The 23,674-nt window shown below is 32.0% G+C and overlaps 1 protein-coding gene across 1 annotated transcript; it reads left to right on the plus strand.

Moving 5' to 3' along the window:
• The first annotated feature begins 2,483 nt into the window (after positions 1–2,483).
• LOC128177907 (uncharacterized) lies at positions 2,484–14,140 on the plus strand. The gene is made up of 11 exons (XM_052844824.1): positions 2,484–2,553; positions 7,352–7,606; positions 8,144–8,233; positions 8,411–8,638; positions 9,702–9,808; positions 9,920–10,049; positions 10,171–10,308; positions 10,591–10,878; positions 11,892–11,996; positions 12,587–12,680; positions 13,709–14,140. Exons 1-11 carry the CDS (start codon positions 2,484–2,486, stop codon positions 14,073–14,075), a joined length of 1,872 nt encoding a protein of 623 aa, XP_052700784.1. The 3' UTR covers positions 14,076–14,140.
• Positions 14,141–23,674: the final 9,534 nt, after the last annotated feature.

The following is a 23,674-nucleotide window of genomic DNA, read 5'->3' on the forward strand; positions in this document are numbered from 1 at the left end:
AAATAATTATCAATCATTTTCTAACTATTGAGATATATATTTTGATTTATATTATGTTTAATATGTAATGGTATTTCGATGATTGGACCTTCCGATCTTATAAGTAATAAGGAGGCTGGATTAGAAAATTACCTAAGAGATCAAACTACAAAAAATCAACATAAATTTACCAATGAACTTCATTACACAATAAGGCAAAATCTAAATGTGGTTTAAATTCAAATATTTTTTATATCTTTATTCAGAGCTTTTTGTCTTTAGGGAATCGACATAATCTAAAAATAACCCCGCTCATCCAGCCCTCTTACACAGCCCATTTATTGATCCGAAGAATGGGATTTTTACCATTTAAATACCAAATATTTTAATACACAATTGTTTTAAACACAGTTACTATCACAAGTAACATCTGCAAAATAACTCTCTTTCACAATGATAGAATCAAACTAAGTAAGAAAATTATAACGATAGGCTTAGGGGCATTAACGGTCACCTTAGTATCATAGCCCGTAGATGGATCTCCTTTCAATTTAGCACTTTAAGCTTTTTTTGTCTAAATCCCAATTCAAGACTCCTCTGACTGTAAACCCCGATTTTTTTTTTATTTGATGTTTGCAAACATCGATTTATAAGGGCAAGAGTCCGAGGAATCTTAATCTATCAAAACCTTAGCCCCAAGGTCCAAAAAGGGAAAAAGTGTGGTAAAAGAGAACCACTTTTTTCAGACATATTAGACACCTTTTTCAGAAGAGGACATCTTTGACACAATACATTAAGTTATCTCCCTGGAGTGAAGCAGAAGTACAGAAGAAAATAGAAAGTTTCACATATTTTTTATAATGTGGCCATAATGACCACACCCTCTAACCCAGGGGTTTAGCATTCCACAAATTTCGAAGTGGGCTTCGTGGACATCAATCATATTCATGCATTCAGTTTTTCACCTACTATAGTGATTTTAGAGAGGATTTTCAAAGATTCAATACATGTTCACTATACATATATGGTCATGTAGACTGTATTCACGCATCCCGGTTTTCAATTCGAGGCTGAGCGTACATAACATCAAGCGATATGGCGTCGGTAGAGATAAAGCTGAGTTCGGCATACCATTGCTGTGTTCCATTGCGTAAAGGAGACAGTCGACAAGACTTTTCATTGTCTTTTTATCGTTTTCCAAAAGATCTTAACGTGAGAAAGTAGTTGATTGTAACGATAAGGAGATATGAAGGACCGAAGTTCAAGGTACACCGTTAAAGGTCGACAAGTACGAACAAAAGGGCAATCAAGGTAAATTCGGACAGAATTATAATTTCTGACACCGTGCAGTTATCGGTTAAAATTAGCATAACGTCATATATTTACATACGTCATCCTATCTTCAGAAATATAGAACAAAGACAATTTTTCTTTTCTCTTCCTAAATTAAAAGTACATATTCAGGTTGCATTTTCTTTTCAATTGATGACCCGATTTTCTCTTAAAGACTTTCTGTATTCTCGCCCTCTTTCAACACCCGGATGATTATCAAATAAAGCTAATTAATTCCACAATTATATCACATGCTCTGTCACATGCTAGAACATTCATGCGAATATTTTTCAAGGGTATTCCTATTGCTATAATAATGAACTTTGAGCCATTATTATCCCCTTCTACATTTCTCTGGGTTCGTAGTTTGAACACACACCCAACTTTGTTTTGTTTTTCAATCGGAGCTTACTATTGTTTATTCTATTACTCACTGTTTTGTTTTTAAGTCGAGTTTTTAAAACTGCACAACCATTTTTCTTATTTTCATATGATCTTCCCTAACTTTTAAAAGGGTCTTAATCCTAATGTTCATTGTACAAAAATGGGTAAAATGGTTCCAGAAAAGATTAAATCTTTCCTTTGTTTCTATCCTTGTCAGTCTGTCTATTTTTTCTTTCATTGCAAAATCTATCAAACTTCACAGTATACTTATCTTTCTCATCGTCGCCATTGTTGATGATAGACCAAGATGGATGTCACGTGACCCATGTAAGACAGGGTTTATTCAAATCTTTTGTATTTTTACCGTGCTGGTAAAAATTAAAATATATATTTTTTTTCCTGTATCTTTGTAATGCAATTGCCTTATAATGCGTAATTTGTGTGAAAGCCCAATCTTGTAGTAAAGAAATGAAGCAAATAATCAGATCTTGTTATTGTTATTCACTAAAATACACCACATATATCTTAAGTTAATTGGACAAAACGACAAAGGACACCAGAAAGAAATCAGCTTTCTCGGAACCGAGATAATATGAAGATGATTCATGAGCTGTGCTTAAAATACTTCAAAATATTATAAGGAAGTGTGCAATGCAATCTTGGAAGTAAGGATGAACAATTATGAAGATTGTTTTAAACGGCACTCGCCCACTTAAAAGCTTTTTTCATAACATGTACTTTATGTACATAAAATATCTTAAGTTAATATATTTACATGTCAGTTCGCCATGTCAATGAAAATAATGCTTATGTTGATAGGATCATTGTATCTAACAGTGACTGCTAGTACATTTTCAGGTAAGTGAAGATATCGAGTCATTATAAATGAGATGGTTGTTTGTTCCAATAGTCATTACAATCTACGTTGTCGTTGAAATTGATAAAATGATTGTGTAGTTAGTGTGACGTACAATTTGTCCATGTTCTAATGCGTAGTCTGTTAAGCCTTTACTAACAAAGGAATCTTTTTATTAAGAGGCGCTAATCATGGTATAAGTATCAAAATATATTCATACTCAATGAAAAAAAGAGAAAAACAGCGACTGATACCAGAATCCTTCTCTTTGACATTCGCATTCTATAGTTTAGTATATTGCTTATATATTTATCATAGATTTTTCGACATAATTTGCAAACAAATTACCTTGCCATGGTAAGAGAAGATAAACATGTCAAATGGCATTTAAAAGATCATCTGAGAATCAGTCATAATAAATGGCAACAATTTGAGGTCTTTTGGAAAGACGAGAAAAAAAAATCTTCGTTTCTAACTAAAGAAAAAGCATATTTCCAAAGTGCTTTTATGGCAACTAGTCTGATTTATTTTAAAATGAAATTAATGACAGTCATAGAATAATAATTTAAAAGATAAAAATGAGAACCATTAGCATAGGGCACCGGTCAAAAAAAGAAAATGCTAATAGTTTGGGCTTTTTGGTATATCTTCCTTGGGGGTTTAAACACAACCTTTGGTGGGTCCATGAAAAGGTCAGCCATTCGTAATTTAGGTAGTAACATGTGGATATAAAAATTCCACCTATGGCATCGATGCTGTAAAGACAACACAGTGCAATCTGCAACTAATGAGATTGTTACAAAAGACAGGAAAACAATTTTGCAACACAAAGAGAAAACAGACAAAAGCAGGGATCCACTTGTGAACAAAAAAATGGCTTACTTTTCCTAGGATCTACAAATGGCTGCCTTTTAACGCCCAAGGAACTAAAAGGATATGGTTGTGAGAGCAAGATAAGACAACCCGTTGCCAAATGGTGGTTTCAAAACTTGTTCAGTCGACAGATGCCTTTTGTGCAAGCTCAGCATAAAAACAAACAGTTTTAATGAGCCTTATTACGGGTCACACCTTCAAAGAATTGGGCAACACGTCTTGTCGCACAGAAAACTGCACCTATCTTATCAGTTGCAAAGTTTGCTTTCAGCAATACATTGTGGAAATACTAGTAGGTGACCTCTGCATAAGCATCATCAACCACTGTTCTACCATATAGACTAAAAAAATCAAGTAGTCCGTCGAGGAACATTTTGATATAAGTGGTCACAAATGGAAGACATCACAAATTGGATGACTGTAGTGGTTATTTATTGACCGTAATCCACATTGGATAGACGCGGGGAGGAAAAGCAAGGAAAGTTCTGGATGCACAGACTCAAATCATTCAGACCTGATGGCATGAACAAGCAAATTGACTTCAATAAAATGAACGCCTCATAGCCTTTATCACCTGATACCCATTTAGTAATTTTACCAAATCTGTCAACGGCGCCTCTTTTAGTTATGAGTTTCCTATACTATTTTTCGTTTGTTAATATTTATTTTTGATATTTTTTTAAAAATTTCGTTTCCTTTACATCAAAATCCGATTCATTTTAAAATTAGTTCCTTAGATTAATCCTAATATCTATACTACGGATAAAACCAAAGCACCATACGACCTAATATCGGGGGTTTAAGATAGCAAGGGAAGTTTCGGATAAAGTACGCGGATAAAGTGGTTTCAAATTTTCTGGATCTTTAATTAATCTACACCAGTTTTCAATGCACAAAGAATGGTCCAAGAAAACCGTTGTTGTTGAGTTGGAAGTGAATCTTATATTTTTCACTGATAGTATCGTTGTTTGATTTCACGATGTAAGCAAAACATTTTCAATCATGTTTGAGTATTTTAAATGGACAACAGATAATGTTTGGCTTTCTAGTAACATTTGTTTCAAATATTTAAAGTCAGCAAAGTTTTGGTCGGAAGCATCAAATGTTGCTTTTGCTCTTGCTATAGTGATAGCCTCTTTATCAATATTTTTGACATGGAAATCTATTTGCTTTTAGCTTATGCAGCATTTCTATTGCCATGTCTGATTCCATGGCTTTAGAAGATTTGTCAGTTATTTTTCTGCAATCATGATCATTGTTTTTTGTCATTTCATCCTTTCCTCTTTATCTACAGTATCTACACTTCTTATATCGTACAGAATATTAAACTTTTCCAGTGTTATTTACGCCTTTTCATGGATCTCACATCTTTCATACAAAACTTGTAAATACTGCAATGTATCTTAAAGAAAGTTTATGTTAAAGAAAAGATATTGATAAAAAAATAGTTGCCTGTTCATGAACGGTGCCTTCTTTTCTTCCGTGGTGTTATCATCGGTCATATCCGTTACAGCATAAAATATGCCCGGCTGGTGTTTTTTTTCTCCTCACAAAATCTTATAAGATCTTAAGAATATTATTATTGACTATAAATGAACAACAACTGTGTCTGTATGAGGCATCCGGCAAACTCCACTATTTACGCACACAGTACGCATCGCACTACTTTAATAACTACGAAGTGAGAGCTTCTTGTTACTATAAAATAGTGTGATAACCAAGGAACATTATTAACATTTATACAATTACGGATTGTTTCGTATTTATTTATTCTATTTTACTTATATTACACCGGGTAAAGATTAGAACTCGACGATAAATCGGATGTTAATGATACAAGCGGCATAGATGTTTAGATAATAAATCCATGATTATACTTTTGAAAATGCCCAGTCCACTGTGGTTTTATTTTCAACATACGCATAACAGTATTTTATATATCATTTCAGATAAATGTTATAAAAACTAAGATATTTTATCAAAGTCGAATGTAAATTTGGTGAATATAAGCAGCATTTCAATGAAAGTTCGACAAACATGGTATTATATGTACATGTATGTGCCTATTTGATTGAAATTATTTTTGAAAATAAATTCGTATGCATGTGTTATCAGTCATTATTTATAAAAATAATTCTTATCTTATTATTGACTATAAATAAATACAACATTTTAATCTAACTCATTATATCTCTATATTAACTTTATATAAATGGGTTAAATATAGATTTAATTTCCTTGACAATGGCTAATTATATTGAACCTCGGTAAACCAGCATCATCAGTAAACAGGGCATGTTTTCCGGTCCGGCAATCTGCCGGTTTGGAGAGGTTAATCTTTATAACAAATTAGACTAAAATATTGAGCAAAAAATAACTTACATGTACCCCTATTGGAGATTGGTTACCGTAAAAATAAGTTAACCATCGTTGTTAACAATGTGATATAAAACTGAGGCAGCAAAAATGATATAAACATTAAAACAAACCAGAGGTACCCTACAATAAAATTTACATATGAATAAATGTATTAATTGTGACAAGCAAGCTCATTTTTAAAAATTGTACACCTCTTAAAAATCGAAAACAAACATACCCGCTTCATTTATTAAAGTTGTCGAAGTCTGTGTGAAGCGAAATTTTAGGTCTTAGCGATAAAAAGTTCCAATTTATTCCAGTTCTAATTCTGGATTTTTATTGTTAATTCCTGCCAAAGATTGATCAATAACGCTAAAAAAAAATAGGCTTTGATTTGAAAACTTATTTTGGTACAATAATTATAAGATCTAAAAATTAATTAAAAGACAGTTTTCTCCCAATCTACCGGTATTAAAAAACAAAAAAATAGAGTCCATTTTTTATATTATTAGATTTTGACCCGTGCGTGCACGTGCATATGATATAGAAATAGATACTTTGACACACCGTATTGTTGACATTTACATAAACAAGCTTTTAAGTCTACGATAATGCTATTAATTTCACTACACTCTGCGAAGTTAGAATAATCTAACTGTGTCTCGGCAAAGGCCTTCGCCACAGTTAAAATACCTCCCATATACCCGTATTAATGTTGCAAAAAATTGCAGAATCATTCCGAAACGATTTTGGAAAAAATCAATGAAGAAGCATTGAAATAACAGTCAAATTATTTATAACAAACCATTTTGAGGCTGTAAATACCTTTCACCCAAAAATTTATTTCAAATTAATGAAGAATCAGGGACTGGGAGAATTCAACACTTTTTCACCAACGTTTTAACTCGCTTCGAATTAACACACCATGTTGATATTCGGAACTTTCAGGATTTTTCATATTAAATGCACTGAGTTAGAGTTATCTCGCGTATTTCCTTTGATGAACAGAATATGTGACAAATTTTCAATGAAAATTTACACGTATTTGCAATATCGTTTCTGAGTTTATCTATACAAATGTGATATTGTGGAAATATAAACTAAAGTGCCTACCATGATTTAGCGTGAATGTAATGAACATGCGCAAGATTGTAAAATCCAAAAGATCAAAATGATTTCCGGATTTTCTAACGAAATTTTCGTTGATTGATAATAAGCGAAGCTTGATTGAGAAAAAATAAAAACAAATTGGAAATCTTCAAGTACCAATGATGTTTAAAATATATAAAACAAAAGACAGTACTCTTCCGATTCCTCGGTATTAAAGCAAAAAAATCCGAGTCTATTATTTTGATATGGTAGAATAGATAGTAAAGAAATTTTCGGGAACTCCAATTTATAGGAAGTAGCTTTTACTGCTATTACAAAAAACTAATGAATACTGTTATTGAAAATTTTAAAAGTAAGAAAAACAATTTTCTTACAATATTCAAACTTCATTAAAATCAAAATCATATCTTTATTCATGTTTAAATAAATGATGTCATCATATTGTTTGTTTAATTTCAGTTTCAATCAATGCGTCGACAAATTCCATAAAACAAGGGGAAAACTTTTCCATTGATTGTTACGTTTTTGGATTAAGCGTCGTAGAGTATTTAAACTCCGACATTGAGTTACTTCTGAGAAAAAATAATAGCATCATACAGACAGTTCGGGTATTAAAAGGGGGATCACATGGCGAGAACGACAAATATGGGTGGACGGAAAAGTTTCATAAAAATAACACCTGTGAAATAATCTCGGTGAGATTCGACGTCTTCAGTAAGTTTTCAAGCTTGATATTAATTTTCAAAAATGTATATGTGTTAAAAAACCCTTTTTTAACCGACCAAGATGTTATTGAAACTCGTTTGTTTTCATTTTTTCGTCAACGTAATAAAGACAGTAACACCTCGTAATATTTTTAAAAAAAATTGTCATTTATTAAAAAATGACGCAAAAAATTAATCAACTTCATCAAAAGTGGCTTGAAAGCTTATAAACAGTTAGCTAGAAAAACAAATTGAAAAATATAAAACAAAGGGTGTCTCCCAACCACAAAAATGATAATGAAATTTACAACCTAAATAAAATTAGTAATAATATTATTTTGTTGAAATATGAAATTAAGAGTATACATTTGCCAAATTTACCATGTTAACCTCTTAGTAGAAAGACCAAACAACGAACGTTCGCCATGTTGTCCTTAATGTCTTTAATAAAGTTGAAAGTGCTTTCTTTAAAAGTGTTAATAACACGATCTGACATTTAACACGATTCTTTAAACAAGTATGTTTGCATGTTTGATAATTATTACAGATGTCAGTTCCTCGGATGAGGGAATATATTCATTTTATACGACAAACAACTCGGTCACACAATATGACAGTATCAATCTCTATTCAGGCAGTGAGTATAACTTCTTGTTCCCAATTTTAGGTGAAAACGTATCAGCCAAAATACATTCTATTCAATTTCTTGATTAATTTATGACACGAATAACAATTTAAAGAATGTGTCAATCACGAAATATATCATTGTTATAAATCGCGTTTCATTTTTTTCTTCTTCTTTATGATATGACAGATAAAACAGAAAAGCTTTCAAACTACGTTATTGTGCGACATAATAAAACTCTAGACAGTTCTATCCCGTATTTGTGTTGTAAATATGGCTTCAGTGTCCTTGAGAACGAGTCATTTGTAAATTTTGTCAATCTTCTTCCCAATGAATCTGCACATTTTGCTGTCTTTCCAACATTTGTTGTAAACAATAACAGCATTGCCATAGTCAAGCCATGTATCTCTTATGAAGGTAATGAACTTTCCATCCTCTTAATGAAAAAAAAATAAAATAAAAAGGCGTTTCTTTGGTTAGAAATAAAAAACATAATTTTATACTCAATTTTAACAAACATTTTTAAGGAGAAATTTAATTGATTCAATATAATATTGCTTTTAAATGATAAACGTACTTTCCCAGTTGTTTCATGTTTGTTTTCAAATATAAGTGATCCAAAGAATGAGTAAAGTTTAGATAAAAATTATGCAAAATAACAGTTTGTGATCGGAGATAAAGGTAGGCCATCCTTTTAAAAAAAAATTCCGTTGATATTTTGCCTATTTGGTGTGCTAGATATATTATACAATACAATTGATTCCTCGACACATCAATATTTTATTTGAGGGATCGATAAAGAATTTTTTTAATGCTAAATATATTGTATACATGTATAATTTCATAAAAATATTAGACCGATTTCAGCTTTCAATTATCTTAGATACTATTTTTTGCGTTTTGTAAGAGAAACAGGAAAATTGTTTTGGCTGCGAACACGGTATTTTAAAGATGACATTAACTCAATGGAAAAAAAATCCGCCGATGATTTTTTATAAATCTATTTTATGTCATAGAACTTTGATTGTAATCTTATTTTTTTACTTTCAAAAAATGTGTCAATGACCTTATTTTTGAGTTTGTGCACTTTGAATATCTTTTCATTTTTTAAACAAAACCTTTATTGCGTGCATCAGATTTTTTTTAATTTTGACAAAAGTTCAGTAAATAACTCTTTGAAACATGAAGTTTAAAAGAGCTGAGCAGATGTTTAAATATAACAATTTTTGAAGCATTCTAGTTCAAATTTCAGTTTTCCAAACTCTACCCATTTTTTACCAAATCTAATTTTCAAAAACCTGAATAATATAAAATACATGTAATTAAAAGTTGATATCAGTATTAGTATTTTTTTGTGGAATCATATTTTTTTTTTTTTTAAAAGAAAAAAGATTCATTATCGATCAATCAAATAATACATTGGTGTTTCGAACAACCTAAAGAACGTGTTATAATTTTTTTGATATGTTTCGTTGTTAAGGGTGTTACAACCTCACGGTAGATAAGTTTCCGGAAATGGACTGTACAAAAATCAGCGTTAAAGAATGGACGACAAAAAAAGACTCAATCCCCTTAATTGGGATAAAGGTTTGGTCATTTTTGCAGAAATGTTATTTTACTGTTGTACTTAATAAAACAAGTAATTAATTAAAACAATTATAAATCTAAAATGTTCATGATTTAATATTGATTATTTAGAGGAAAAGAAGTTGTGTTTTACTGGACCAGAATATCATGGAAACTGCAAAACGTGTGTCTTATAGCTATTGCCTACGCGATGGAAATACGGAGTCAGTGAATTATATAGAACTCTTTTCCATTATAGAAAGTAGGTATTATTTACAACCTACATGAATCAAAATAAGTAATCGGATTCAATGCATATGCTTGGAATGGGTCATTTTATTTAGATTTGTTCTTTTTATTATCTGTAAAATGGTTTCTTTCAGACAGACCTACATTCCTAGAAGACGAAAGTACAAGTTGTAAGGCGGCATACACAGTAAAAGAAGCTGATGCAAGTAGACTCTATGGAATACCATGCTATAACTCTACGAGACAGTGTGATGCATATTGTTTACAACACGGTATTGTTTGTTTAAATACAATTTATATTTGAAGTCTTAAAATGGCTATATATTGTAGTTAACAAGGTAAAATACCCCCGCACCTCCGACAAGCAAAATAATCATAATACATCCCCCGGGAATATTTTCTGAGACCGCGCATGCAATACGTTATACTTTTGAATTGCAATTTTAAGTACCTTCGTCTGAAATAAAAACAGATATACTCAGATCCGTGTAAAATATATTATTTTATATATGTGTCTTTTAGCATGTCATAATTTGAAGAAAAAAATATTTCAGACGGACCAAACGCTTCTTACCATGGTCACTTATCTTGGAGTGAGGCAATGGACACATGTATAAGTCTAAACAAATCTCTACCAGGAATAAACTCCGATTTTCTAAGCACCCAATTTGACAAAGAAAACAAATCTGTGTGCCTGGCCGCATACCAAAACTCATCTATTGTGTTTCAACCAGTAATCAAGCAAGTAGTAAACGAAAATGGCAACCCAATTGTCATTCATTCTAATACCAGTTTAAGCCTTCCTTTCATATGCGGAGCCAACTCAGGTACTAGATCTAAAGGTTCGTAGGAAAATGTTTAATAAATATATTCTTCCCTAGAAATACAATTCTACGTGTATTTATTTCAATATGTATTAACGTCCTCATATCCTCATCATGGTGGCAGTGACCTTCTTTCACTTTCTATAATTATGTAGTTCATTTTATAGTTTTGTAATCATTCATTTGTTGAGAGATTGGCCAGATGTTATGCCTCCTAGATCTTAGAATATAATGCCCAAAAAGTAGACTTCTGTTTATGTATTGTTTGATGTATTGTCAAATCTTGGAATATATGAGAGTATTCATTCCTTTAAAAGATTTTTATATTTAACATTTTGAAATAGAATGTAAATAACTATTGTTTAGGTGAGGGTGAGTGGCCCATGGGTCTCTTGATATTTGTTGCAAGTGTTAGAATAAATAACAGTTATAAAAAAATAATGAATAAAAACACAATCGGATATATTAGTAATTTAACGAGCTTAAAACTTGTGTTATAAATAATATATTGCCCTTTAATGACTTCATTGTTTTTATATATGGATAATTTTTAAACTGTACTTAATTCAACTTTTAATGAACAGTCTAACCCAAAGAGGAACCTCTGTCAGAATTATTACAGAGCCCTGTACAAATTCCATTCTTAATGAATAAAACTGTATAACCTTTTGTCTTCCTAAAAAGAAGCTAAGAAGTGGGATAGAGCAATCTATATATATATATATATATATATATATATATATATATATATATATATATATATATATATATATATATATATATATATATATAATAATAATAATAATAATAATAATAATAATACAGAAATAAGTAAGTATGTAATAAGATTTAAATGGAACATGTATAGAGAAGATATAACATTGTGACATGGTTAACTCTAATAAAAGTAATTAATTTTTACGTTCAATAAAGGGTCTTAGATAGTTTAGCAGATATGTTTATACTTTTCGTGGAGTAAAATCCGGTATCAATATACTTAAAACTTGAAATACGAATTCATGTTTACACAGATCCAGAAAATTCAAACTATTGTGCTGGAACTACAAGGGCTGTTAATATGGATTTGTGTGTGCTTTCAACGCCTAACTATTCTGTTAATCAAGACGTGTCTTCAAGTGGGTAAATTTTTTAACTCTTGGTAGTTGGTTTTACTTATTAACCACATAAGTTCTACATTCATTTTAAGAGCTCGATTTATGTTATCCATCTGTCTTTTTGTTGAGTTATGGATGTGAATATTTAAACAAATCTTAAAATACAAAATTTAAATATAATTGAACATATTTATAAGAGATCCCATTAAGGGTCCTCCATACCTTTGGGAAAAGTTCTGTATATAAGCTCAAACTTCTAAATAACATAAAGATATGGATTTCTAGCATGTGTCCGACTTGAAAATGACTTTAAAAAATTCAATTGGGGGGGGGGGGGGGGATTGACCTATAGAATTTTACCACTATTCTTGAAAACAAATGTTCCTTCAGTATTCGAACTCGGGACATGCGGGTCAGAAGATCGAACTTGCAGCCATTGCGCTACAGAGATAGAACCAAACTTTGGCGATGTAAACTATTCATAGTGGGTAAATGTGACGTACTGTTATACAAAGTAGATGTCACGGGGTGTCGAGGATCCTTAAATTAAATAGAAATACATTTGCATTGCCATAAGAAGCATAATTGGGTGTTATTTGTTTATTTTCTAGATATCAATAATGACTCTAAACTGATTATCATAATAATTTTGTGTGCTGTTGAATTCCTGCTGATCGTCGTTGCAATTGTTTGCGGCATTCATAGGTAAGATAAGATATCAATTCTAAAAGTTTTCAACAAATTGGTGAAGGATTTTCACGATGTACAACTTAGTGGCGTGGTGGACAAGGTTAAAAGCCTTTACAAATCACAAACTAGAAATGGTTGTATCAAGGAATTTTAGTGCTGAAAATCAAATAAGATTTTTTATATTTCAGTAAGGACAGCGAATTACTAGTTTTTGAAATAAAAGCTGACCTTTACAAAATGTTCTCCATTTTCAAGTCATAGAACAATCACTTACGACCTCGGGGTTCAGAAAAAGGCCAGAATGTACACTAAAATGAAACGATTTTTTCCCTTAGTTTTGAAAATCAAGTGAAATATTTAATTCATTGAACAAAATGCTTTTCAATATAATTTTAATAAAGTCGGATGCAGTGATTATGCCCATCAGGATCAAACCAAAAAATCCTTTTTCCTGTACGATATTTAAACAACAAAGATCAGGAAAGTGAGCGAGGTTAGATAATATAAATCTTGTGAATTTTTCACATATCATGGAACTTGTTTAGATTTAGATCTTCCTTATATGCTACATAATGTATGATAGTGACTTAATAACAATTTCATGTTAAAAGTCGTGTAAATTATACCAATTTAAAGCGACAATAATATCCGATTCCAAATTTATCAATTTTAGTAAAAACAAATATAGAATGTTCAATAGTTAAGACTTTCATATTTAAAAGTACTTGTATAATTTTTTTTCGTACGTTATCAGTTTTTGATTTATGAGCAAAATGGCAGTTAATTAGACACGAAATATGCACCCTCCCCTTTTCACTCAATCTTAGATCTCGTAAATATAGCTTAGTGCAAATTATATTAAATTAACTTGAACTTGAAATGTATTTTTATTTTTAGTTATGTAATTTGGTTTATGGCTTCATTTAGTGAAATGTTACTTTTGGAACAAAATTGAACAATGCTGCTCAGGCGAGCATCTTGGCCCATGGTCCCATATTACGAAAAGGGATGAAGTGCGAGATTGCATTTAATTTTTTTTTCAGATTTCATGGAAAATATGGAAGTCAAAGAAATGGGAATGTGAGCGTTAATAATAATGAATACATCTATTCATATCCGAATGAAACACAAGGTGCAGTAACAGCAACCTTGAGAGGAGGACTGGATAACAATTTTATAAATCAGACGGAAGTGCATTCGGATCTTCACTCAACTAACTGTAATGAATTAATTGAAACGCGTTTAAACAATGAATACACACTGATTGATAATAATGGCGAGTACGATGTTTTAAGGAGCAAACGGGAAAATCTCGATATTTCCGTTGATGGTAACATTTATGACCGGACAAATAATTTAGTGAGCGGAATTTACGACAGCACTGTAAGGAGAATAGAAAGCAAGGAATAAAACATTTGAAGCACATGAAAATATATATGTACAGTTGTAAATATTGTGCATATAGAATTGATTATTAAAGCTATACGAGCTGGGGGGAGGGTTGCCACCAATTAAAATGTTTTTATATCATCATAATCACGTTTTCCATAAAGAAAAAAGGAAAATTTTAAATTCATACAATTTGTTTTAGACCATTTGAATTGAGAATATGTCCCGAAAAACATTGATTTTTTAGCCCGTTTGGTAATTATATTTTCTTTGCCTAATTCATTATGACCTAGCGCATGACCCCAGAAAATCTGAAGATCTCCCCGCATGATGGATGGTGCTTATATTAAAAGTAGAGGTGTGGGTGGTGTGGGGAATTTTGAGCGATTGGACCAGTGATTGATTTTTAAGAGTATTTATGTACAATGATATCAGTCAATGTAAACATAGATCAATTTTATATCAGTATTTCATATATGACTTAATTTTCAACGATTACGAAAAATATGCAAGCATAATCAATGGAAAAGTTTAAAGTCGCTTTTCAATGGGGTGTCATAAGGGGTAACATGCTATTGCTTTCGACCAGGCTGTGGAAATTATTCTAGACTCGACAAATTCAAAATAAATCGTTTTCAATAATTTGAAATAAACTCTCAGCTGTTTGATGACAATATACTTTTTTTGCTTAGTTACAAATCTCCTAAGCCTGTCCGTCTAAGTGGTTTGTCATGTTCTACTACCGTTAACCTAAGTGTTACACCATCAAAACTATTTGACCTTCAAGTAGATCCAGTGTTCTGTGACGCCACACTTTTTTGTAAAACTTTGAATTCTTTAAAAATTGTGCAAGATAGTTTTATTCATTTTATGTGAATATAATCACATGGATGTAATTAGAATTATTGGTAGGTTAAAGATATTTTCGCACTAAATTTTATTCTAAATTTCCAAATTTTTATATATTTTATCTGACCTTTCTCTCAGTTGTATGTCTAAATGCTATAGTTTTTCTTATTCCAACGATTAATTTTAAAATATTTTTGTAATTTTAGTTTTCTGATAAAGTTGACATTAAAATTAAACAAGAAAAACAAATTTCTGCCTACAAGATTTTACTTTTAACAGAAAAAAATACATTTTTCTAATGCTAAAGTATGCTTTAGTTTATGTTTATCTGGCATCTCAAAAAGTGTGATGACATGTATATTTTTTCTAACAATTGCTGACATTTAAGTTTATTAAGTCAAAATCAGTTCGGTTTTTCAACTTTCCTCAGAGAATTTTACGAGTATGGAGCTACCTTAAACTAAAATTAATTCATGGAACAGATCCCTTGCACGCTTTAACAGATCCAGTAAACAAGTAAGTGAATAGTAATCTAAATATTTCATGATGAAATGAAGTGCCTTTTTTCTGCCTTTGCTTGCAGCATAACCAAACACAATAAAGGTACATCGTTTATTACGGGCTTCCAGAAGGCGGTATGTTATTTGATATGCATTAAGATATTGTAACTGCGTGTCTGCGGGATAGTTTTTTTTTTTAAATAGAATTAATATAATGCTTATTTTCATGAATTAAAAGTAAATTTTCATGTAGAAATGTTTTATGCCTTCAAAAAATATTACATATTTTTTGTCATACTCGTAAATGTAAAGAAGGTCATAGACTGTCGTGTTAGGCGCGTTTTTATCGAGACTATAATCTATTCAGAAAATTTCGGAGTTTTTCATTCTTTTGCAAACAATGTATCGGGATCAATTAGGAGATATACTAAAGGCCTGAAATACTTGAGACCTGAATGACATGAAATTTTACATAACTGATATATTTGAATTTAATTCTATGTTCTGAGTCAAATAAAATGACTTTGTGGGTGTATTTATTATATTTCCATGTAAAATGTGTAGAAAAACATCATGAAATGACATCCATATCAATTATTTACGCAAAATTATGAAGACCTGAAAATTTGAATTGACCCGAAAATTTGAGCTGACCTTATTTATGTTTAATCCTTTTGAGAACCTCATGCGATTCAATAACCATGATTATCTTCATAAACTGGAGTATAGATAATGTTTTAATAATTCCATTTAAGAAAAAAATTATCTAGCTTATTTTTTGCCCCCCGCCGCAACGCGGAGCGGGGACATAGAAATGCCAGGCGTCCGTCCGTCCGTGTCCCTGGGTCTGTGTGTCCGTGCGTCCGTGCGTCCGTGCGTCCGTCCGTCACACTTTTTTGTAAGCGCTCTCATGCCTACAAATTTTGACGGATATTTATTAAATTTATACCAAATGTTTATACTACTTTTACCTTGGTCAAGTTCGAAAATCAGCATTGGTCGATACTTTTTGTTGGAGTTATGGGACTTTGACTGCAATAATGACTCCGTTTTATCCAAAAATCGACCTTGTAAGCGCTCTCATGCCTACAAATTTTGAGGGATTTTGATTAAATTTATACCAACTGTTTATACCACTATTACCTTGGTCAAGTTCGAAAATCAGCGTAAGTCGATACTTTTTGTTGGCGTTATGGGACTTTGACCACAATAATGACTCAGTTTTATCCAAATATTGACCCTGTAAGCGCTCTCATGCCTACAAATTTTGACAGATTTTCATTAAATTTATACCAAATGTTTATACCACTAATAATTTGGTCAAGTTCGAAAATCAGCGTAAGTCGATACTTTTTTTTGGAGTTATGGGACTTTGACTGCAATAATTACTCCGTTTTATCCAAAAATTGACCTTGTAAGCGCTCTCATGCCTACAAATTTTGACAGATTTTCATTAAATTTATACCAAATGTTTATACCACTATTTCCTTGGTCAAGTTCGAAAATCAGCATTAGTCGATACTTTTTGTTGGCTTTATGGGACTTTGACCACAATCATGACTCAGTTTTATCCAAAAATTGATCTTGTAAGCGCTCTCATGCCTACAAATTTTGAGGGATTTTCATTAAATTTATACCAAATGTTTATACCACTATTACCTCGGTCAAGTTCCTAAATCAGCCTTGGTCGATAGACTCGATACTAGTTTACTGCTTGACCGGCGGGGGACCCTGGAATTCTATTCTTGTTACCTTTAAAATCGTGCAGTTTCTACCGGACGAGCATATGTACATTTAAAATAATCCACTTCTATTTTATCATGTGGTCCCTTGAAATCATGTAAACTTATGCATTCAGTTTTAAATCAATACAATGCAAAAAAAATGGTTTGAAATACATAATCTCCAAAAGATAAATGATGAATTGAACTTTGTATTAGAATAATGTACAAATCAATGTGTTCTCCTATGGCAATGAACATACAATTACCGTTAGAAATACTTGCAGTAACGAACTCGATTCTTAATAATAGTAGTAAAATGTTATACTTCACAACATGTTACTGAAAATATATTAAAGTTTACCATAAAAATTAGTACAACTAACTTGTTATTTTCTTCTTTAGGGTGTGTTTTTTATGTAAACAACCAATGATGACTCATACAACAATTATATTTTTTACGGCCCATTTGACGCTTGCGTCAGTATGTTTTCTTGTTGTATTACAGTGGTACAAAACTAATCCAAGATACAAACTATGATTTACTCATACATTTTACTAATCATGAACAATGTACATGTACATAAAGACATCTACAAATCATTAACAATGTACATAAAGGCATCTGCGAATCATTACATTAACAATGTACATAAAGGCATCTACAAATCATTAACTATGAACATAAAGGCATCTACAAATCATTAACAATGTACATAAAGGCATCTACGAATCATTAACAATGTATATAAAGTCAACAAAAACTTATCAGGATATTGGTTATTGAATAGTCTAGAGATTAAGAGATGCATGTTAAATATGAGATACAAAATATAAAGTTTTGACACATGTGGGTTTCTATAGAAGATTGTTACGGACATTTCTTCCAATAGTAACGGTGTTTAGAGAGAATGAGTTATTTTCCTTATATTGCAAATATATATATATCTAACGAAATAGGTGCATATGCAATGAATATTCGCGTAAGAAATACCTCATTAAATACATGTTAACTTATTACAGTGTGTGACAGCATAGGCTTGAAATGACTAGCGGGTGAATGTCCTTGTGTTGGTCACACAAAGAATGTACAGGAAGTGGATAATCAAGGAAAATAACTCTAAATTACAAACGAAAGGATATCTCTTGGATTAAGAGAGATAACTCTTTGAAAACATATAACTTTAAGAAAACAAAATGTACAAAAATGTTGACAAACATTTCCTCTCTCTCTCTCTCTCTCTCTCTCTCTCTCATGACATTATTAAAGTCTACAACATGTTATGTATCTCAAAAACGTTCTACATGTCAGAACAGACGTCTCTTTAAATGCGGTTATATATATTATTTTTTCCTAATTTTAAACAAGCAAATTGTAACTCAATTAGAATTACCTTTTTATTGATATAGCATGTATAAAATATACAACAGTTACTAAACACAATTATGTACTTGTATTCTAGATGTGTGAACGGCCAAGTATTTGCTATGAACTTAACTTTAAACCTAAAAACATGGTTCAAGGTCAGTGTACTTTGTACATCCTTTACTCAAAGACACTCTGTGGGTGAAGTATGATAGTGAGTCAGATTGGGCCAAGGGGAGAGAAGAAATGTTCCGAAGAAGCCATCACGGACGGACAGAAGGACGGAAAGACGGACGAACAGAGGGGCCCTAATTACAGTGGAGTTGCCTCCCCAACTTTGGGGGGGGGGTATAAGAAATGAAAGCGAAAATAAGGAAATCCAAAGTGAAATTGAAGGTCAAAGAATACTACGCTCCATCAGAATTATGGTTATTCGTAACATTGCAATTAAAGAAGTTTTGAGGTCAGAGTTTTGCATTTAAAACAGGCTCCTCCAAACATTCATCAAATACTGGTCATCGATAAGCCCAGCTGTTCAAAATTAGCTGAAGTGTTTTCCACATCTAATGTCTCTCTGGTTACAGACATAACTTTGGATGACACCGCAGTAAACATGTCACGCTTCTTTGATTCATTCAGACGGGATGCGTAGTGTTTGTTGCTCGACTCGGACTTATGACTGGATTCTCCAAAGATGTGCCATGCTTCGTTTAATTTTTCTAGGACTGATATACATTATACAAGTTGCCCTTATACAGTTATTAGTGTAAAGTTTGCTGAGATTGGCCTCCTTCCTGACTTTCTGCTTCATTTTTCTAAATGTGATTTTGCTGACCGATATATTATATGTACAAAATCATACGCTGTCTTCCTCCTCAAACAACTCGCGTGGTTTCTGCTAGAGCCACTTATTATCGGGATGTAATTTGGCCAAGTATTTTTTAATATTATTGACCTATCATCTCTTCATACATTATTGGTGTCTTATCAACGCTTTCGTTTTCCTTGTGATGATTTTTGCGAGCCCTGATTTGATTTGCTTGAAAATACGTTAAAATTTTAATACAACAATTAATATTGGTAGGATGCGCTTATAAATATCAAAACTTAAATAGCAGCATGCATTTAAATTTATTATTTTTGGCATCAATGCAGATCTGAAAGTCGGTTTTTTTCATCTCTCGTACATCTTCACGACCTCGGTTGCAGAGAAAAAGCAGTATGTTCGGGGGAAAAAAACTTTGTTTTTGTAGAGTTGCAGAATCGCTTGTACACAAAACTCCAGTGGAATACATTTTTCCTGTTCTTCCTCGGACATCACCTACTTGTGCTTTCATTCTCTTTTTCCTTCCCGCTTAACTTTCATTAAACCCGCCTTCAAACGTTGTTTGTTGGATTAATATTCTGATTATTTATGATAACAACACCTTTGCATTTCAGAAAATGTCTCTGCAGCCCATATCGGATTAAATAAGTCAAGGTTTCGAATATGATTCTCAGTTCTTCATTCTTAGCTCAGCGTAAAATCTCCTCAAAACTGAATTCATTTTCCAAATCTTCCACTGAAATGTTAATCGCCTTATCCTCAAGGTAGTCCTGGGTGAATTTGAATGACATAGAAATGACTTTGGGTGTGTATTTGCTGTTTCCATTCTTTAAAAGTTCCTCACACTCAACATCCGACGTTCACAGACGTGCTCAAAGTGAAGATAATTTTGTATCCTCTTTCATTTACTTTCGTCGATAACGGTAAGTTCATAATTGAATACCTCGGTTAAAAATTCGAAGTTGTCCCTTTTGTTTTGTAAACTGAAAAAAATTAAAGTTATCCCTCTTGTTTTGCAAACCGAAAATAATGACCATAAGCATGAGGCCTTCCGATCTTATAAGTATTAAAGAGACTGCATGCTACCAATCTGATCTAACTTAAAGAAAATCAATATGAAATTAGCAATGAAATATCTTATACAATTTTAAAAAATCCAAATATTCTGAGTTTAAATTTAAATATTTTCTATTTTTTATCCATAGCTTTTTCAACATGTCTAAAAATAACCTCGGTTATTTAGCCTACCTACACGGTTCTATTGCTGGTCCATAGAATAAGATTTTAACATTAAAATAGTAAATATTTTTATACAATCCATTTGTTCTTTACAGTTACTTTAACAAGTTAAATAACATCTGCAGAAAAACTCCTTATACAAAGATAGATTCAAATTATATTTTAAAAACAATGGCCTACAGGCCTTGACCATCACCCGAGTACCATAACCCGTAGATAGATTTTCTTGTATTTTAGCATTTAAAGCTTTATTTTTCAGTCTCACTCGTAATTCGAGACTCCTCTGACTGTGACCCCAGATTTTATTTTGTATTGTGATTTTGGCAAACGTCAATTCATTAAAAAGAAGGCAAGAGTCTGGGGTATCTTTAACTATCAATAACATAGCCCCTGGAGCAAAGGAGCACACGATGGAAAATTTGTGGTACAATAAAAACGAATTGCGGATCTATTATGGTCAATTGTCATTAAGTAAACTGAAATATTTTTCTCGAAAATGTTGCAAAATTTATTTGCATGCAATCTTGTTAACGTTTGACGCACAACCACCTCCAAAGGGTCACGAAGTGACTCAAAGGACCTATAACACACACATGTTCATGTTCACCATACAGACGTATACCCAAATTCCAAATAAAAATACTAAACCCCTGTCCAATATGTAGGCAGTGAATATAAAGAGAGGACATCTTGGACCTAATAACAATGCGTTTAGTTTATATCCCACGACTGTGAAAGTACATGCAGAAGACAATATAAAGTTTTACACATTTTCACTGTGTGGCCCTACCCTCTACCCCAGGATTCTAGAATTTCATAGATTTGTTGTAGGGATTCATGAACATTATAATCAAACGTGCAGATTTTCTCCTTCTATGGTGGACGTAGAAAGGATTTTCTAAGATTGGATTCATGATTGGCCCCGCCCTAAGGCTAAAACCTGATTCATTTAACAATTAAAGTATAGGGCTTCATAGACATCGTAATTATCGTGCATTTAGTTTCCCGCTAATATAAACGGGAATATAGAAGAACTTGTTACGATTTAACATAATATTTACTGCGAAAATCGATAAAATAAATGTAAAAGATAGATATTAAATTTGCTGAAGGTTTACTGATGAATTTACAGACTCCTATCACATTACTATGTGTAAAAACTCGGTTGCATGCATGGACTTCCCATCCTGCGTTATCAAAGAAAGCTCTAAATGTATTTCATTAATTAATTTAATTAATCTTATTCTGATTTTATCTTTATCGCCATGACAATTTAAACACAAACCCTCATCCGTTAATCACTTACATGTACATTCATTAAACTGTAATAGTGTAAGAATTAAAAAAATTAATTAACTTGATTTAGTTTTTTTTTAAATTGTGTCCGCATATATTTAAAAATAACTGATAAGTACATGTAGATCTACTTGAAAGTACTTAGCAACCCAGTTTTACCGCAGACTCTAATTAGAATAAACACAAAATTTTTAACCAGGGTAATTCAAACCCGAATGTATTAACATCACCGGATGTTAGAATTTTATACAAAATGGAGTCGCTTCCCATTGAAATAAGTATCGGCTGGACTGCATGTCTTGTATGTCGCTTCTGTGGTATATTTTAGGGTATATCATTGACTTTATTGAAGCCTTACTCACATCTCAAAAGATCGCAAAATGTTGAATTTATATCAAGTTTTATAAATGAGAATAAAAAGGGGAGTGTCATGGACGCCTACGTAATACATTCGAGGTATTTTTCCGAGCCTGCCGGAAAGGCCCGAGAAGTTGCGATTAAGGTGACCTTCTCAAGTTTTATCATAATGGCTCTGTCTCTTGTGTTCCGTGAATTTTAGCTTGGCTTCCCGGCAACTATTCTCCATTTATTCTTTACTTCTTGAATAGATGTTTTGTTTCTGGCATTTGTAACAGTATTACTGTGCTTTGCTTCCAAAATTGGACGATCCCTTAACTGATATTAAATAATTTCAGTTTCAGCTAAATTAAACTTTTCTGTAGTCGTTTTCTGTCGTATTTTTAACATACTTATATTTCATTGGGAATATGTGGATTCTTTGTTTATCGCTTTAATATTTCAACTGATGTTATGGTTTTGAATCTTTTAAGTGGTACATTGCCAATCTTAAAAATGCGACGAAAGTGTCTTAAAAAAATAACAGCAATCGAAATGTTAATGCGATGGACATAAATGAAATTCATAAATGTCCAAGAAAAAAATAAAAGAAAGGGGATGAGAAGGGTAGAAGGAACCATACTGCGTGTGTCCCAAGGTTTTAAGCAATTAGACTCTTCATAACAGTCTGTACACATTTTATTTCAAACAAAAATGTTCAACACTTTAACATGGATCACGTTTGAAGAGTACAGACCTTAACAACATTTCCTTTATTTAAATGACATTGATATTTTATAAAATTAATAATATGGCACAAATTCGCTAAAATAATTGTTAAAAGCTGAAAAGACGAGTCCATATCCTCCACAAAGAAGTTCAACAAAGCCCTTATTGAGTCAGCAGGATTATAGAAGTGTGTGTTTAACTTCCTGCGCATGTCACACCATCACGAATGCAGACGAGGTGGTTGGAGACAAATGCGCTAATGGTTCATATACAGAATGTTCTATGATATTAGTGGTAAATTAATTTTCCAACTCAATATGAAGATTTTATTAAATTAACAAATAACACATTAAAAATGTCCTGATGCTGTTGTTAAAATCAGATGTATGTTTGATGATCAGTATTAATATAATATTAAGTGTGCATCCAACGTGTCAAACACGTCATGTCTGTTGGACTGTTGCCCGAAAGCGGGAAAAAGGTGCCGAAAAATGATACAATAAGAGATGAGTATATATAATGTTTTTAATTGACAGAATGTACTTTCTGCAGATTGTTTTCTTTATTTTCTCTTCCTCGCATGATCTACTGGCTTACCTTTTGTAAGAAAAGATTGTAGAACATAATCAGAAGCATCTGGGTTAGCCTCAGGTCTGTAGCTCCTAGTCTGAAAAAAATAATAAGATGGACGACATAGGAGCTACAGTTCCGGACGTACCAAAACGTTGCAATTTACGGCGCACAAAAACTCGCTAGTT

The sequence above is a fragment of the Crassostrea angulata genome, chromosome 1 (genome assembly GCF_025612915.1).
Source record: "Crassostrea angulata isolate pt1a10 chromosome 1, ASM2561291v2, whole genome shotgun sequence".
Taxonomy (NCBI): Eukaryota; Metazoa; Mollusca; class Bivalvia; order Ostreida; family Ostreidae; genus Magallana; species Magallana angulata.